The 17,787-nt window shown below is 44.1% G+C and overlaps 1 protein-coding gene across 1 annotated transcript in view; it reads left to right on the top strand.

The window, feature by feature from the left end:
- Nucleotides 1-283: 283 nt before the first annotated feature.
- Nucleotides 284-17,787, top strand: part of T265_09161 (hypothetical protein) — a gene marked incomplete at both ends in the record, with an annotated part of 31,488 nt that continues 13,984 nt past the window's right edge. Inside the window, 10 exons of the mRNA XM_009175167.1 lie at nt 284-529; nt 1,051-1,243; nt 1,279-1,329; nt 1,373-1,446; nt 3,643-3,711; nt 4,298-4,515; nt 5,246-5,375; nt 5,961-6,041; nt 9,383-9,538; nt 10,225-10,510. Of these exons, the coding sequence (XP_009173431.1) occupies nt 323-529; nt 1,051-1,243; nt 1,279-1,329; nt 1,373-1,446; nt 3,643-3,711; nt 4,298-4,515; nt 5,246-5,375; nt 5,961-6,041; nt 9,383-9,538; nt 10,225-10,510 (1,465 nt within the window). The remainder of the gene's footprint in view (nt 530-1,050; nt 1,244-1,278; nt 1,330-1,372; nt 1,447-3,642; nt 3,712-4,297; nt 4,516-5,245; nt 5,376-5,960; nt 6,042-9,382; nt 9,539-10,224; nt 10,511-17,787) is intronic.

Here is a 17,787-nt window from a genome sequence, read left to right as displayed (position 1 = left end):
TATATGACTGACTGGTTTTTAACCGGACATGGTCTTTATAGAGGATTTCAGTTTGCCTCGGTAGAGTGAATAAGGAAATTAAATGACCGATGTCTGTGAGGAAGTTCTCTTTGAGAGGGCCTCACAGGCAGGATGACTGTATACTTACGTAGTTAGGAATAGACGGCAGGTTGAAGGACCGGTCAGAAAATAGAAGGAAGTGATGGTGACTATATTTCGCTGCGCGGCGGAAGAAGCATGGAGGCTAACTTATCTTAGGTAGTAATCCCCCCTCTCCGTTGTAGTGCTCTGTTTCCGGAGGTGCTTCTATCCTACTGAAGCGATGAGGCGTTCTGCTGCTCCTAGACGCGTTCTTGGATTACAACCCGCGACAAAACAAGGCCGGACCGATGTACTTCCTAGTCATGAAGGCGACAGCGCTTCTGTCGCTAGAACTGTGACCCAGACCCACTCCGAAAACACGCCCGTTTATTCTAACCCTACGCCGACTTATGTTGAGGTTGTTTATGCAAAAGCTTCCACAAAAAAGGTAAGTTATTCATCTACCATACTTCGAACTTACCAAAGCACAAAAAATGGGAATACGACGGTACGCCAGTGAGGAGCCTTTATTTCAATGCCACCTACTTCCGCAGGTTTTGCAATTATAAGCGGCAGAACGATCACGCTAACTAATGATCCTAGTCGCGTTCTTGGATTACAACCCGCGACAAAACAAGGCCGGACCGATGTACTTCCTAGTCATGAAGGCGACAGCGCTTCTGTCGCTAGAACTGTGACCCAGACCCACTCCGAAAACACGCCCGTTTATTCTAACCCTACGCCGACTTATGTTGAGGTTGTTTATGCAAAAGCTTCCACAAAAAAGGTAAGTTATTCATCTACCATACTTCGAACTTACCAAAGCACAAAAAATGGGAATACGACGGTACGCCAGTGAGGAGCCTTTATTTCAATGCCACCTACTTCCGCAGGTTTTGCAATTATAAGCGGCAGAACGATCACGCTAACTAATGATCGCGGTAAAACGTGAGTTTTTCATACATTCAGAGTGAAACAAATCGTCTTCACAGGATCGCCTCTACGTCTGGTCACAAGTGGATTTATCTGAATGCCTTAGAGGAAGGTTCCCTGATCAAAATAGGGTCTTATGAAGCCGAGTTGCTTAATTTCATTCCTCCAGGGATCTATTCTGAGAGAACGGGAAAGTCCGTTGACAAACGGGGAGTTGTTACATGCGAGGGTGAGTTGGTTTCTCACGTATCACTTCATTTTCAGATACCTCTTCGTCTGCACCCATCCCTGGGGCGGTAGGGATTGCTGTAGAAAGTACACTTGTCGACTCACATTTGCTTAGCTTTGCACTTTCCAGATCCGAATAAACATGATTTTGATGCCCCAACCTTGCCTTCCCGGACACTCCTGTGTAGATCGGACATGAGTTCTGTAAGTATATTTTCCGACAGAATCCAGTGCGGCAGCTACTCTACGTACATTATCCGTTAAGCAACTAATTCAGCGCCCACTGAGGGCATGGAACCTTCCGGTTCGGTTTGTCGCTTTATGCGAATCAACCATAGAGCGTATATTTTACACAGTGAATGTTCGATTATTGAAGAGATAACGCCTATCTGGGGACAAACGAAAATCGAGTAGTCCGTTATATTTATGCAACATTTGATTCGGAACTCCCACCCTTAACTCTTCCCTTCAGTTTTACGGCTTATCGGTGCGCTTTGCAGCCCCTTCTTAGTGTTTTGTTCTCAGATCACAGGACTTGAACCAACCCATTGGCTTGGTAACTGCTTTCATGTGGGTTCTTCCTTAGTTTGTATCAGTCCACCTCAGTGTGTTTATGCACCTTAAGCCTTTGTCGGTTTATTTCACCTTTCTCTGAGTGACTGCTGAATTCAACCATAGGTATCACACTGGACTGTGAATATGACACCAAGCCAGTTTGACCAATCTTCCTGGTCTTCCAACTGGAGAACTTTGGTGTTGCGATAACAACTCGCTGATTTTTCGTCCTTAAGGTGAGGGTGCGAGTGGTTCTGTCTCCTCTATTGTCCTAATGAACTGTCACCCGTGTCTTTCTTTGAAAATTGCCATTACCAAGTTAAACCTTGTTGGGCTCCGTTTGATTTCCAAGGTCGTGCTGGAAAGATACCGACACAGCATCTGATGTTGTAGTGTTTGTAGGTTCGGGATCGCTCACTGCTTCTGGCGCAAAGTAACTGACATGAAGGTCTGTGGTTCGAACCCAACTTCGACATTTCAATTGCTCTTATCTAGGCCTTGGCGAACCCGCGGCATTTCAGACTGGGTACTCCGGATGGAATAGCAGCTAGGCACCAAAAGGGTGTTACAGCAGAACGACTATGATAACTTTTATGTGTGTGCGATACTGGTGTTCACCAAATGACTGACCTCTGGATATTACACGTATGCAGCGTTACAAGAGATCGTCGGAGCAAAACGCGTTCAATGATTAGATCCATTGGGCATGTAGATGTTTGCCACGCGTGATATATACTGAAATTTTGGTCCTTATTACTGCTAGCTGGCCTAATTGAGTAATCGACAAGCAGAGAATAAACGCTAAGGCAGTACGTTTCGACATGCTAGAGGTCGAATAACACGCTCAAGATCAGAAACCCTAGAAGATATTGCCGAAAATAAATGATCATACATGCATTTTCAGCGTAGCCTGACATAAAAGGGATCCGCAAGTGAATATCAACCGAATTTTCCAGTTGCATCTCCCGTTAACACCGAGTGGATTTGCCACTGATTACTCCAGTTCCGTTCAAATTGGTGTTCAATTAGGAATTATGGTTGATGGGTATTTGGGGGTTTACTCTCCATCAGTCCTCAGGAAGGGCTAAGCCGGTAGAAGGCATTTGAAGGCATTCATATAATGTCATTATCAGGTCCTCAGTAACCTGAACCTCACATGAATTTATCAGTCCAGTTCAGTGGGACGACCAAATCTGTACAATGTCACAATTGCGTGCCAGCGTTTTCCCTTTAGAAGGGTAGCCTCCTACTCGGTGAAAAGTCCAAATAGCTTGTTTTTGAGGCTTACTGTAGACGTGCAAAGTTTGGTCAGACTACGATCCACAGTACGCAAATGCTGTATGTGCAGGACATTTTCGCTCGTCATATTCTTTCCCTTTCATCCTCTTCCATCAACCTTATCATTCGGAAGTCTTATGGGCTTGCAACGTACATCATAACAATATCCGATTGCTGTAGCTTTTGGTCGAATTTACAACAAAATGCTACTGCTTTCATACGTGAAATAGCATGATACACACAGCATACGTACCGAAAATTTAGTATTACGCAAAGAACACATGCTCGCTCATGTGAACTCTGCAACGTTCAAATGAATGTGCGCGCGTAATCCGTGATCTGTGTTTAGATTCTCATGTCACATCACGCTGATTTGTTTGAACCTACCCAACTATCTGTCTACTGCGCCGTCCGCTTCGGATGGACTGTTGTTTTATTCCACCGCGTTCCTCGTTGACTTACTTTCTTGGTATGATGGACAGTTGCATGTTGTACTGAAATCCTTGGAGCAATCTTTATGTTTACTTTTAGGGCATTCATCGTGTTATTTTCATTTTTACTATTTAGCTTACAGAGAACACTACTGTTCACCACCCTGGCGCACTGCTGATGCCACGACCTCCAGCTGATTGTGTGGTGAGTTTCTGTACATATAATCATGTAGCATATAATCATGCTAACGAATTAAGTATCGATTCGATCCCATTCTAGGTGGTTGCTAGGTGTAATAATATGCATCTGACAGTAATCATTCCTTGTTTGGGTTTTATGGGTCTTTTTCCGCTCACTTTTTGCGCAAACAGCTTAGTGGACTGCGTCACTAGGTGTTTGACAACTGGGACCCAGTTTTTTTTTAAAATAGACTGTACGGACAGGTTTCTTTATGTGGAAAACGGAATAATGATGTCTATTTCACAAGACTTATCCTTGGTCTCAAGTCCGACGAATGAATGGACAGGAATAATTTTGTTCATAGTAATCATTGTTCCGTCCCTTGTAAACGGCCACTTGTTCATCATCGCCTTAATGTGGGTGCAAGGTTCTGGATAACTTGATTTTCCTCTAAATAAACCGGAAACGAGGTGGGTTTTCCTCTAATCGATTTAACGGGCAATACTCTAAACATTGTATGGCACGTCTGGCTTCCCAAATGCTGACATGTTTCTTTATTTGATCTATGTCTAGTCTTCGTTAGCGTTTGTGATGTATTCTTCTTATCCAGTGGACTCAAAACCCAGATGGATTGCCTATTATGGACGTCGCTCTTGATCCACGATTCACCAGCCGCCTCCGGCCGCACCAAAAGGAGGGCCTCGTCTTCTTGTATCAATGCATAATGGGCTTTTCGAGTAAAGCCCTACCTTCTAATTCCCTATCGAGCGTACTGTCCGACACATACGAACCGGTTGAAAACGGTCCTATTTACGGATGCATCTTAGCGTAAGTGTTGCTGCCTTATGTTGTGTTGTATGTGTCGCCTTTTCTCCGTTTCATTGTTTAGTCACTTCGTTCGCCGAGTGTATTGTTATTAATTTCTCGGACCGCCGTTTAGTTGCGTTCTATGTTACGCAAATGCGAAATTCCACGAAAAGACATGCTTCTGTCAGTAGAGCCCTGTGACGAAACAAGCAGAACGAGCGTTACGGTACCCGAGTTTCATTGATTCACCAATCTATTCTTGATGCCTGAAGACCGGTGGGCCAGCCATGTGACCCAGAGTGCTGACCACTTAAGGTTCCTACGTGTCGATAGTGTAAATTATCTGTCATGACGACGTCCGCGGTTGGTTTGGAACCGTAGGCTCCCAATAATTTTCAAATGAGAAGCAAAGAAAGCATACGAACTTTCCATAGACGTTCCAAAGTGGATGAGTGTTGTTTTGGTCGGTGTATGAGCCATCCATCATGATGACGATTGGACGAAAATGGGTGAGCTTTCAGCCAGATACACACTGTAGATGCTCCTGTACTTAGAATCGTGGTTTTATCGTTTTCTTGTAAACTACCAAATGATGCCTTTTTCTGGAAATTTTTTTAATCTTTGAACATATTGGCAAAACAGTCTTAGTTATCACAGTATTATGGGATGTAGAATTGAAGCGAGAACAAAACACCAGGACGCATGGATGCCTTCGATTTTTCCTCACTAGCCGTCCCAACTTCTGTTTCAGGGATGAAATGGGCCTCGGTAAGACTGTCCAAACCATCGCACTGTTGTGGCTACTGTTGAAACAAGGACCATATGGCGGACGTCCAGTCGTTCGTCGTTGTCTCATTGTCACTCCAAGTACACTTATCCAGGTGAGCCAGTAACTTTTCACTTTACTATCTGTGATAATATATGGGACACCAAAGTTCTTCTGAACTGTACGTAGGTTTGTATTCGAAAGCCACATTGGTGGCCTTCTTTCCGTTCTTTTGTGTGCGCAACAAGGCATGGAGAATCGCACCCTTTCTTCTAACTACGTTTGTGGCATCGTAGCCGCTCCATGCTTGCGCTTGCGGGTAAAGTACGCAGTCTCTACGTAATTAACTGTGCTAACCACGAGACGTTTACAGGTACATCGGCAGTTGTGATTGGAATGACTGCAATTTCACCTCGCTTTTAGTTTAATTGTGCTTTTTTTCCAAATTGTGCCGGCGATATGCGTACATTGACTCGATGTATTGCCATAGAAGCCGAAATTTGTCCACATGATTTTGGTCGTTTCGGCCATAGGCCTCAGTCGGGACACCCATGGAAACACCTTAGCTTCACATCACATTCCTGCCCTACCTCTCCAGTTATACCCAATTTGCCACTGTTCTCTATCGCCATAAATATCTTTTTTGTAAGTGTCAGTTTACAAGCCAACAAATCAACCGGTGTATTATTTCTATCCTCAGAACTGGGCCAAAGAATTCTCTAAGTGGCTTGGCCGCGAACGTCTCCCATTTTACTGTGTTGGACAGACGGCCACAATCAAGGTATTCCATCTTTTAAACGCGCATTTTTGCAAACTGCGATTTTCTCTTCCACCGTTTTCCACTAATAGTGTTCAGTTCGATCTCCGTCCACTTTTGGATATCTAATTATTGCAAGCCAGCTTATTCGTGGAGAATACTTAGTCAATTACCCTTTTATGGGCATTTAGGATGATCCTGAGATGTAGTTGGCTTCTGTCTCCATCAGCTCTAACGATTCCAGATTGTGTGTTCCACAACGTTTTAAGTCGTAGTCCAAGTAGTAGCTTAATTGATTTCACCCCGATCCTTGCTACCAGTCGTAAATTTGGGTTGCAGTCTGTTCGGGGTGCAAACGAACAGGCCCTTTGGTCCTGTGGAAAGACCCGCTCCTCTTTTTCGAGTCCCACAGTGACATTGAATCTGCGGTGTACATACAGGTCACTTAAGCGTTAAACCCTCCATGAATGACTTTAAGTTGTCGTCATACTCTTCTGTTATTCCCTTCTCCTGTATAAAGGCCATCTTGATAAACACTGACTTTAATTATTTGATTTTCTTTGCCTTGAAACGCATGGATGACCCGCGTACGAAAACCGTTTTAGACAAACGATAACGCAGGTGTTCCTGCAGGTGCAAGACTGAGCGTAAAAATGGTCACTAGAATGTTTCCACAAGCTCACTTCACTTTTTTGGTGGTTTACCCATGTTTTTTCAACCCGAGCACAAACTACGTGTACACTATATAGAGCTGCCTGTGTACGATGGAGATTAGGTCATCTTGACGCCTGTATCGACTATCCAAAACTACATGTTCATATGTTTGGATGAAGAAACGTGTACCACCTCTACGTGCCACCTCTACCGTTTCTGTGTACATCAGTATTGAAAAGTGGTGATTCATCTGGCACATAGTTGTCTCGTCTCAGATGTTAAAACTGGCCTTGACAATGATACAGTCAATATTCGGACTTCTACATTCGTCTACCTCATCATTATCACGCGTCCTGTTAGGGTTGTGTCAATACAAACCCGCACATGCAGTCGTCTGCTTCGGATTCGAATGAATGCGGTTAGGCGACGGGGTTTTGCGATTGTGCAGTATAGTTAGATGAGGCACTTGTAACCTAAAGCAATCTATAATTCCGTCAAACAATAGGATTGAAACGACCTCAGCTGCTCCTCGAAATCCTACATCATCGTACCACTACTCAACATGGGCTTGCAAATTCTATAAACAGCTTACAGAATTGCACTGCATGCGGTGTGCACAGCACACTTGGTATGAATAATTGAAGATCATGGTTACCCGACAACTTACAATCAAATCAGGCTTCTTCCCCAGGCTGACCAGCTTTGACTTGAAAATAGGCAAAATGGGAGCGGTACTCATTAACACAAAAGCTGGAATCAGAACTCAGTGGAGTGGCTGATCGAACGAGGGGACGGAAATTAATACCGTTGATGATATGGTTTGTTGTGGGCTCAGATTTGGGACCATCAAAGGAATTGCTTATGATGGCTTGGTTTAAACGAATCACCGCAGGTGGTGAGAACCTTGTGGGTCTAAAGTATGCAGATGATATCGTCCCCATTTTGGAAGACGATGGCGAAGCACAAACCCAGCTGAGTGAACTGCTCACCATTATACCATTTCCTAACATGCGCCTTTCTAGTTCAAAGTGCGAATTTCAGCTTCAGGACCTGCAGTCTCTTAGCACACCGCTTACAGTTCAAAGAGAATCACTGGAAGTCGTTGAGAATTCCACGTACCTCGGTATGTCTATCAGCTCTGATAGCAGTGTGTCTGATGAAGTCAATGCACTAATCTCAAGGACCAGCATCACATTCTCTAATTTGGGTCTTGTGGCGTCAAGACGGCATACCACTGGGTCTCAAGGGTCGCATGTACCGGGCTACAGTAAGGGATGTGTTGTATGGCTGCGAGGCGTGGCCTCTGCATACAGGTGATGTGAGCGTCTTCAGGCTTTTGACCAGCGATGCCTCAGGAGCGTTGTTCGTGGATGGCGTCAACGGTTAGCAACAAGGTGATTAGAGAACGGATATTTTGCTGTGCAGAGGTACTTCACCCGCGGAAACATCGGGCAACTTCGACTACGATCGCTCGGCTATGTTCTACGCATGCTGAAACACCGCCCACCGATACGATCGTTGTTCTCCGTATCACTCCGAATGGCGCAAACCGCGAGGTGGACAACGTTTGACTTGTTAAGAGGGTGTGAAAGAGATTGTGAAAAGTTTGTTTGTTGTTGGTGTTGTACGCCTTCGAGGACGGGTCTTCGCGACCCCTCGTGCACTTGACTGGAAACATCGCACGAAACGGCGACCGGTCGGTATCAGTGACATTCTTGTTGTCAATTTAATTCCAGATTGTCTGACTGATCGCTTTGGGATGTAGGCACCTCAGAATTCTTGCGGTAAGCTAACACCAGGTCCAAGTGGTTAGAGCGCGAATTTACTGACCGGAAGGTCCGTTGTTCGAACCCGACCTCTGCCTCTCGACTTTCCGTGTCTAGGCTTGGGCAACCTGGCAGTATCCCAGCCCTCGTGCTTCCTTCGTGTGGCATTGCAGCTAGGCACCGAAAGGGTGTTACCGTTGAACGATTTATTTTTTTAATGTGGCATCGGCGTCAACACTGATGTTGCTGTCCCTGATTGATGACTGCAGCTACTTCATAGGTGGGGTCCGGGGGAGGTTATCACAGGCCGACTGATCGGTTGAGTCAAACAATCGTTAGTGGTTTTTGTTTGTACCACTCACCGAAATTGTCGTTTATCTTACATTGTTCGTAGCTGCAATTACCTATCCATTGGCACGCTACTTTCTCGCCTTGCTTTTCTTTTGCATCGACCTAATACCAAGGTTTTCGAACAACAAACCTTGTTTGCTTTAGCATTTTCACTGTTCGATATCTAGTCGGGAGGTGGGGGGTTAATTTTCTCATAATGAGACAACGACAAGCCTTTCCGTCCTGTCCGAGTCCAAGCTCTATCTCTGGGAAAAGAGGACACTCTGACATTCACAGGACAAGGATACAGGAGCATGCCAAACGATTCTGACACCCGAATCTACGTCTATGGGCGTCTGTCTCGCATTTCAGGTCCGACTTTCAGGCCCTATGACAGTCCAGACCCAAGACCTGCATTGTTGATGCTCGCTTAATGTTGGTGTGGACTATTTAGATTGACCGAGCTTGAACAGAGGGGCTATCCGCATGGGCTAATAATCGTGTTTTTTTTACGAACAGACCTCTGTTCCTCACGAACTGCTTCACTTAATACAGTGTCAATGGAGGTTGTCCGTTTCACGTTCGGCTCACCTATCTATGAACCCTTCTTTTCAGAATTATCTGGCACAACAACACCCTCCGTCGGTCATCATCATGTCCTATGAAATGCTTCTGCAACACTCATGTGAAGTCCAGTCCATTCCGAATCTCGATATGGTTGTCTGTGATGAGGGACACAGGCTCAAAAATTCTGGCATTCACACTTCTTTGGTAAGATCCCGTTCTTCCTGGCTGGTATTGGAACGCGATTTTAGTCACTTGCCTCTGAGTCTACACTGCTGGGGTTTCTGTAGGTTTCCCTGTTCTTTTTTCAAAGCCATTTACACTCATTACTTCGCTATCTTATGTGTCTTCTTTAAACTGCTTTTGTTATTTGGTTGTTCATCGTTTTTCGTTGTCTTACGCCGATTGGAACGACCAGCTTATTCGGCTAGAAATGTTGCTCCCCATTTGGATGAAACGTTGCCATTAGGACACCGCTCTTTGTACCCATGTTTCTGAACTACCTGTGTGTGTAAAGCATCGTATGATAGACCAAATGTTACAGATGTTGAAAGGTGACGGTAATCTGTTCGTCAGTTAAACCAGACATGGGGCTGTTCACCTGGTTTTGACAGGCGAGCATAACCTTCAGCATCTGAGATTAGACCGATTTTTCACTTTTACTCGAGGAATAATTCCGATTGCAGTGGCTTAACTTAACATAATGAGGTAAATGCTGAGAACTTTCGTATGGATAAATGACAACCCATTCAGTTGTGAAGTAGTATCCATTTTTTCTGTTCGTTGCTGAATCGGTCTTCTTTTATTTAAAGGGTTTTCTAAGTATGGTTTTAGTCCTTCTACGCTGGTTTCAAAGGATACGAAATAAATTTATCTCATTCGTCTCCTCTCAGGTTCTGCGACAGTTACCCTGTCGGCGCCGTATGATCATCACTGGGACACCAGTCCAAAACAACTTAGAAGAGTTATGGTCGTTAGCGGAATTCTGTGCCCCAGGTAGGCTAGCAGAGAGTCAGGAAGCCTTCCGTCGGGAGTTTATTCATCGTCGAAAGGCCTCTGAGGACCCAGGAGCTGGTTGGGATGAAGAGAATAGTCCGCATCCAAAGCTTTCTAGCCTTCTGAGCACGTTTCTTCTAAGGCGTACGACCGAGGTGATGCGACCTGAACTTACCAGCAAGAGTGAGTATTTTTATAGTATAACCCTATCTCACTTGCAATTTACTAGATCCTTTTCGGCCATCTTTTTGAATTTGCTGACATCGATGTCGATATTGACCCAACGGTTATTCTGAACTTTCCTATAATTGGCGTCCGGATCTCGCACGCTTTTTCCTGTCACCATCGTTGTATTTACGCCGCACCAGCGGTGCTGTCAGGAGAGTGGATTTTGGTTACATCGGACCTATCTGTTTGACCTAACTGTTTGAAAGCTCAGAATTGTAAAGCGCGGGAAATAAGGTATCTACCGTTGTTTAAAAAACCACCGATATTCGGTACCGTAATTTTCTACTAACTTAGAAAATGTGGATAGTGTCTTCTCGGAGGCTCGAAAGCCCAAGCCTCAGACATCTTCGAAAAATAACTAGCTTGTAGAGAAATAGATACCTAGGCAACAGTGTCGTGGCTATATATCAACAGGGGCTGTCGATATCCATAATCCCTCGGGAACCGCAACTTCGCATGTGTGCTCGTTACTGACCGCAAGTCACTAACGTGTATGTGAATGTGGCAGCTAAGTGACTGAGACACTCAACCAGTTGATGTTTCCTCATATCATACGACTCATGCATGAGAACACCATAAGTCCAGCTGGCATCTCCCACAACAGCCCCGTAGAGTAAACGATTTGTGTACTACTCTTGCTTCTGGGCAACGCGAACCCTGTTTGTGAGAGCAGCGAAGGTATTTTCATGGGCTTATCAGTATCTTCCTGTAATAGCTACGGGTGAAAGGTAATTTTTCAGTTAGAATGTGTACTTTACGGCCAAGGACGATACCAAAGTTTCAAACGGACGTCCAGTGGACATATTTAACTCACAAGTGAACAGTGTGTTACTGGAATCTCTTAAGTGAAATCACCCCACGAAGCAACCGCACGAGTGGTTTCCTCCAAGATAATATGCTAAATTATTTTTAAACGCTAAAAGGTTACATTTTTTGTGAAACTATCCCGAAGTTGTAACAAAGAAGGCGATACTGACGCAGTATTCGTGATATATTATTCACGTTGCCTGACCTGGTTAAGTACTGCTCTTTCATTGTCATAACTTTAGTTGCTTGACTGGAATTTGAGTGTCGCCGCTTGCTGACGTTCGTCGCTCAAGCAAAACCTTCAACTCCTGATTCAGCGCATCCTGTGTCAGCTAATGTTTATGACATACAAAAATAAGTAGGTATCCTTTCTAAATGTTTTCTGAATCGAGTTGTTCGTGGACGATAGAAGCCCGGTCCACTGTTCCTCCCAACGATCGGATGTGATGCTCACGTTTTTCCACCTACAATCAAATTACTCGTCAAGTGAAAGTAGTACAGCGGTCGCTTTTTGTTTCCGCTCAGCTGTGCTTGTCCCGTTCTCATCATTCGGTAGATTGGAAGGGAAACCATACGGTTATAAAACTTGAGTATTTCTGCTATTTCATTCAGACAAATACAATTCACTCTGTATGGAGCCTCTCTTTTTTCGGAGGGAATTCCAGGATTCAGATATGACGGGGCCTAATTTTGACTAAGCCTCCTGTCGTCTCTATCGATTAGTTCCATACAAATTGCTTTCACGTAACTAGTTCCATTCTTTAATCAAAGCGTTCCGATACATGACTGTTTGATTTGCTCCGACCTTTGCAAAATGTGATAATAGCGGTTGTTCGTTCGATTTAGTAAACCCCTTTCAGCATGGTTGTGGTCGCATTCAGACCCTTAGAATGCTGGAAAATCACTTCTCCAGCTTGGTTGGCTTGTCACTGGATCCAAGTGTTAATCATGCTCGTCAATCTTGATGAAAGTGACGAATTCTTTCTCCATAATATCCCGTTTAGCTTCTGCTGATGCGTCGATTCCACTTATTTCTAGCACTGTGTGGAATTGGTTGCGAATGAATAGAAATCTGTTGACCCTTTTGATTCGACATTGCCGTATCTAACCAATCTATGTTCATAACCCCACTTTTCGTTCCTATAGAATGCAATTCCGCTTTCAGTTAAACGAATGATAGAGACTTCCCTGTGTGTGCCCTCGTGTTCTCCGAGCGACTGGCGTTTATCTTGTAGTTGCATTATCTAAGGCTTTTCAGTGAATCGGTTGCGTTGAGCACGTCGATCTGGTTTGTACAGTGCCGGCATACTAGCCGATTCGCGTGGACCCGTGAAAAAGGCATTTACTACACACAGTACCACGATAGTTTGTTTCTTGTATTGCGGCGATTTACTTGGTCAATTGTCTTTTTTGACTTAAGATGGTCAGGATGAACTAACACCTCGCTTATCTATGCCAGTGGCTTTCAGTTTGAGATTGGTGCTACTCACGCCACTTGTTCCGGCAGGCGATTATCTCAGAATCGGTCTGTCCTACCAATTGGCAAAGTAGAAAAAGGGTATGCACCTCTAGTTTTTTTTAAATTTCCCAGCTGAGTCCTTTGTCCGGGGTCACAAAGTGGGTGGTTGGATGTATCCGCTGGTGAAAGTCAACAACGCCATCAATGACACTAGATGCATTGTTGTAATACGGCCACCGAAACGCCAATAGGCTGCGCACTGATAAGTTTTCTGTAGAACAAACGAACGTGAGTTGACTGACAGAAACAAAAATGTGACCATATTACGGGACAATGCACCACCCACTTCCAATGTCTTACTGACGGCCAACGAGAATGTCATCAACAGGGGGTTACGCTGTAGCGATCATGTGCACTTTTTGTACTGTATGCATGAGGACGATCACGATGCGCCTTCCATCGATTCCTTGAGACCCCGAAAAATTTGCCGCAACCACAGTGCTCTTTCCTTGTGAAAAACTGTTCATATGAAATCGCATATTCCGTGGAAAAAAGAGAGTAATAGAAACCCGTTTTGCAGTATCTGTTCTGCATCCGCACATTAATTTGCGTTGAACCGGACTTTCCAACGAGCTGAAAATTAGTCTTTCACAGGGTTTCAATGCCGTAATTTTCCAAGTGGAGCACTCATTACTTTTGCGACTGTTCCAAACTAGTGGAAGCCAGATTATTTCACTATTTTCATTACTGTTCCTGTTTAAATGAAAGATTTTCCCGTAAAATGTACTTGTACAGATTCCTGAACTAAGTTACTGAGTTTTTTTCACTACATGAGGTGAAGCATGAGGCCCACACTTCGTCCAGGTCTGCTTCAGCGAAGTCCACAATTCTTCCAATAAACACTTACTGGCAACATTCGTTCACGAGGTAGTCGCCGTCCACCTGTCGTTCCTCAGTCATGTGCAGGACAACGAAGCTATCATCGGCGGTAACTCGATTCCAACTGTTCTACGGAACAAAAAATAGGATCCGCAACTAAGGAACTGTGCAAATGTGCACTAGACTGCGTTTTTCGTTGAAGTACGAGGAGATTTCAGTCGACGAAATTGCACCATTGTGCTCGATGACTGTCCTAGACACGGACGGGCCGGAAAGTCCTCTTTCTGGTTACTGCTTTATAGGACGCTTCTCATCGTTAAAACATTCTGGAGGCCTAAAGCTGTTTCATTTTCAAGAACTTGTCTGCTTAGAAGTTTCTTTTAGGGAAGGAACACTGTACGTGTACGTGGTCAACTGATTATTTCCAACTTCTCACGATCATATTTGCGGTTGTGGCGAGCTCCTCAGCCTGACTGATATACTTTTTGGAAAAACAAGAAGTGAGCAATCCCAAAAATTCAATCTTCTTTGTGTTTCACTTTTAGTGGGACTTATCCGTCTGGTATAGAAAGATGTGGTACGTGGCATACTCCTATGCGGACAGCTACCACGCTTTCATGTGCCAGTCTGGGTTGCTAGACATAGTTGTAGTGCAGAGCATATTCCCATGAACTGCATGCTTAGCGATGTGCTCAGCAGTGAAAATTCTTTACCAAACTTCTCGTGACTGTTCACTTTTTCCTATGAGGTCCGATGTGGGCTAATCCTATCCGATTCATAAAATCCCTACCGATTTTGGCTTCGCCACTAGGAACACATGGCTGTCGATCTCGGTTGTACTGACGTTTATAGTAGACCGTCCAACATTCGGTGAAACTTCAACACACCAGTTATTCTGAGTGGAAAGTTTTTTTAGTAACGTTGCTGAGAGCAACGTAACTTCCTTGGCTTTGGCATACTTGTGAATTTACTGGGTCCCTCGTATTTGTTAGTCTTAGCGTCGGAATCTTTTCCACCCTGTTGGCTCGCACAGCCGCCGACCTCCAAGTTCAATCAAACTGATTGCTGTTCACATGTTCTGTCATCTAGTTGAATCTTTTGGGACTTGACTGAAGGGAAGTTCACTTGGGACTGGATTTTCTTTCTCTCCACTCATTGCAATGCTCTCTTGCCAGTCACTCTTGGGCTTCTTTCCTAATTTTTCTAAGCCTCTTCTTCCATATGACTTCGTTCTCTCTCGAACTAAACTTTTATTTACGAATACTTTCCACACAATAGTGTGAGAGGGAGAGAGGTTGGTACAAAGCTATGGTGGTACTGTACGCGTTGTTTAACCACCTGGTTTGGTTTTGTCATAATAATCCTGCTGCAAAGCTCTACGTCTACGATACTATTGATAACTTTCTCTGTTTTAATTTTCCTGCGATATTTTGCTGGGTATTTTAGAACTCTCAGCACTCGATCGAGATTTCCATAATATAGTTGCCTCGGGGCAGGTGAAGTCACTGCTTCGTGTGTGTGTGTGTGTGTATACTTGTGTGATAGACTCTCAATCTGTCGTCCGTGAACTGCACGTCCTCAGTTGTATTTTTTCTGTTTTTGGTGAAGTGGAGAATGATTGGTGACATTCATACAGTTTCAGCGTCCAGGTTGACAGTTGTCCATCAAACAGTAGGATGAATTTTCGGGTTGTGAATCGAACTTTGTCACAGGACAGATTTCACAACCACGTAATTTGGATGAACTTGATCGTGCACCCAACACGCACAACTGTGTAGATTAAGTGAGTAGATAAGCGCATCCTGTAAACGAACGCGCGTACAAATGCACTCCCAGTTGTCTTCAAAACAGGCATTACGAGAGTGATGCCTAGCTAGCCCATAAAAGTACCTTGCTAAAATGACCAGCTGTCCGTTTGAACAGGCTGCTCGGTAGTCTCGGAACCCAAACTGTTAGCGGATTAAATTCAGTCACATCTTAAAGCCGGTGAAAAAGCGAATCTCCCCCAAGGTTTAATTTGGGTACACAGATGTGCGAATATTAGCCATAGACGGTGTTTGGGTAGTAGTTTGAGCCAACTTGGCCCCATCCAAAAATTTTCCATCACACCATTTTGAGTTCTATAAGACGACTTATTTCATTTTTCATTTGATACTTTGCATTGAAACACCATTCTTCCAAAGACCCCACGCGAACGAGCATGAAATGGAACGTTCCCCAATGGCACCAAAAGAAAAAATAACACATTTGGATCTGATTCTGGTTCTTGACTGACCACATGCTTTCGCAAAATCCAGTTGAATCAACTTAAGCACGGGGAAAATAACCTAGTAATCATGTTTGCTTCTAAACGAAGTTTTACATCTACCTGCCGGTCACTTCATAGGTCGAGGGTAACCTAAGCCTATAACGTGCAATCCCATTGTCAACAATTAATCCAAGCCTAATCGAAAAGAGTTGCACACAAACCCAGTTTTATAAAGGGGCGTCTGAGCACAGATGGACGCTAACAAAAGTAAACACTGAAAACACAACCATTGGAATTCCGCAGATTCATGTTCTGGATTGTAAATAATTAGCATGTTCAACCTTTACAAATTATGGAGGAGTTCATCCCGTTTGTGATGAGTTACCCGTGCGTTGTGGTTGTCAAAACAACCCGTTTTAGATAACGTCCGGAAATTTTGAAGTAACTCAGCCGAGCAGAAAACCGGTCTACACGTTCCCATATCCCCCACCTCTTGTCTATTCAGATTTCGTATGCTCCAGCTGAAATGTGTTTGTAGTTTGATGTGTCGAACTGAGTTGATCTCATCGTACAACTGTTTCGTGTGTACAGCTGTGCAGTGCTTCACGGCTTTGCAGCATTGATTGGCTTCACCTATATTACGAAATACCCATTAAACTTCCAAAATCTCGCACTACCAGTTATTTTTCCTCGTAATCTGTCCTAGAAATGGCTATCGTAACTTTCATATTGGTTGACACGGTATGGGGATTCTTCCGAGCGGAAAACTAGGCCGTTCCGTTGTCTTCCAAAGAGAGGATGCTCTTGACGTTGCTGTGCATTTGCGGATCTGTTTCGACAGCCACCATATCACTAAACTGCTTGCAATGACCATCATCTCATATATATATATATATATATATATATATATATAATATATGTATATATTATATATATATATATATCTTTACTCAAGTGCTATTAAGTGCCCTGCCGCCATTAGTTAAGGCGTTATCTCCGGCCTGCGGGTACCTGTAGGGCTCCACAAAATCTTCCCCGCTGCAAGCACTATATCACAATTCTCTTGCGCTCAGTCACCCAAATCACTACCCCTGGACTACGTTCATGGAATACACCGGTAGATTTACTGCCTCAAAGTAAGATGCGTGGTGATTTTGGTGCCTTGACACGTGATCCAGCAGTTAGCAACATCGGTGGGTATATGGATGTTGCAGTAGACATGTAAATGATCGCAGTAAATGCTCACTGCACTGATCAACGTGGTATAAGTCCATAGGCCTAAGTCTCTGTACCAAAAATAAAGTTGACGGTAACTCGGGGACTACGCCTACCTGATGATCTTCGAGAAGAGCGGAACCGGTGTGGACTGCCAAAGAATTTTCAGCAACCCTATGAGCAGAGTGTTGCGCCTACACCCATAACAAATCTAACTTAGGTTAACTGCTTTAAATTAGCCACTTGACGGCAGTTATTTGAAGCTGTACCAACAAAAGTTACTTATCGGCCTGCCGGCCTGCAGTACTAGGCTTCCCATATTCCTTTCCATTCGGTGAAATCACAGGGTACTACACGAGCCCCTGAACCGTCGTTGATTTCATGTCGTAAAGGATACTAGAATACGCATCACAGACGACCATGTTCAGCCTCATTGCCTTGCAAAGGTGCACTTGAGAGCGACAGTTCCCACTTGATAACGCATAATAAAACAAGAAATGTCAATCGTACTGGTTACGAATCATACAAAAAATAACAAGAGCTGTGAAGTAGAGACACTGACTTAACTGGTAGCACAATTTCTGGAGGTCTTCAATCTCACGACCAAATTACCAAGTCGCTCAA

This window comes from Opisthorchis viverrini, assembly GCF_000715545.1.
Source record: "Opisthorchis viverrini unplaced genomic scaffold opera_v5_262, whole genome shotgun sequence".
Taxonomy (NCBI): domain Eukaryota; kingdom Metazoa; phylum Platyhelminthes; class Trematoda; order Opisthorchiida; family Opisthorchiidae; genus Opisthorchis; species Opisthorchis viverrini.
The sequence above is the reverse complement of the archived record's forward strand: the minus strand, read 5'-3'. Positions and strand labels throughout refer to the sequence as shown.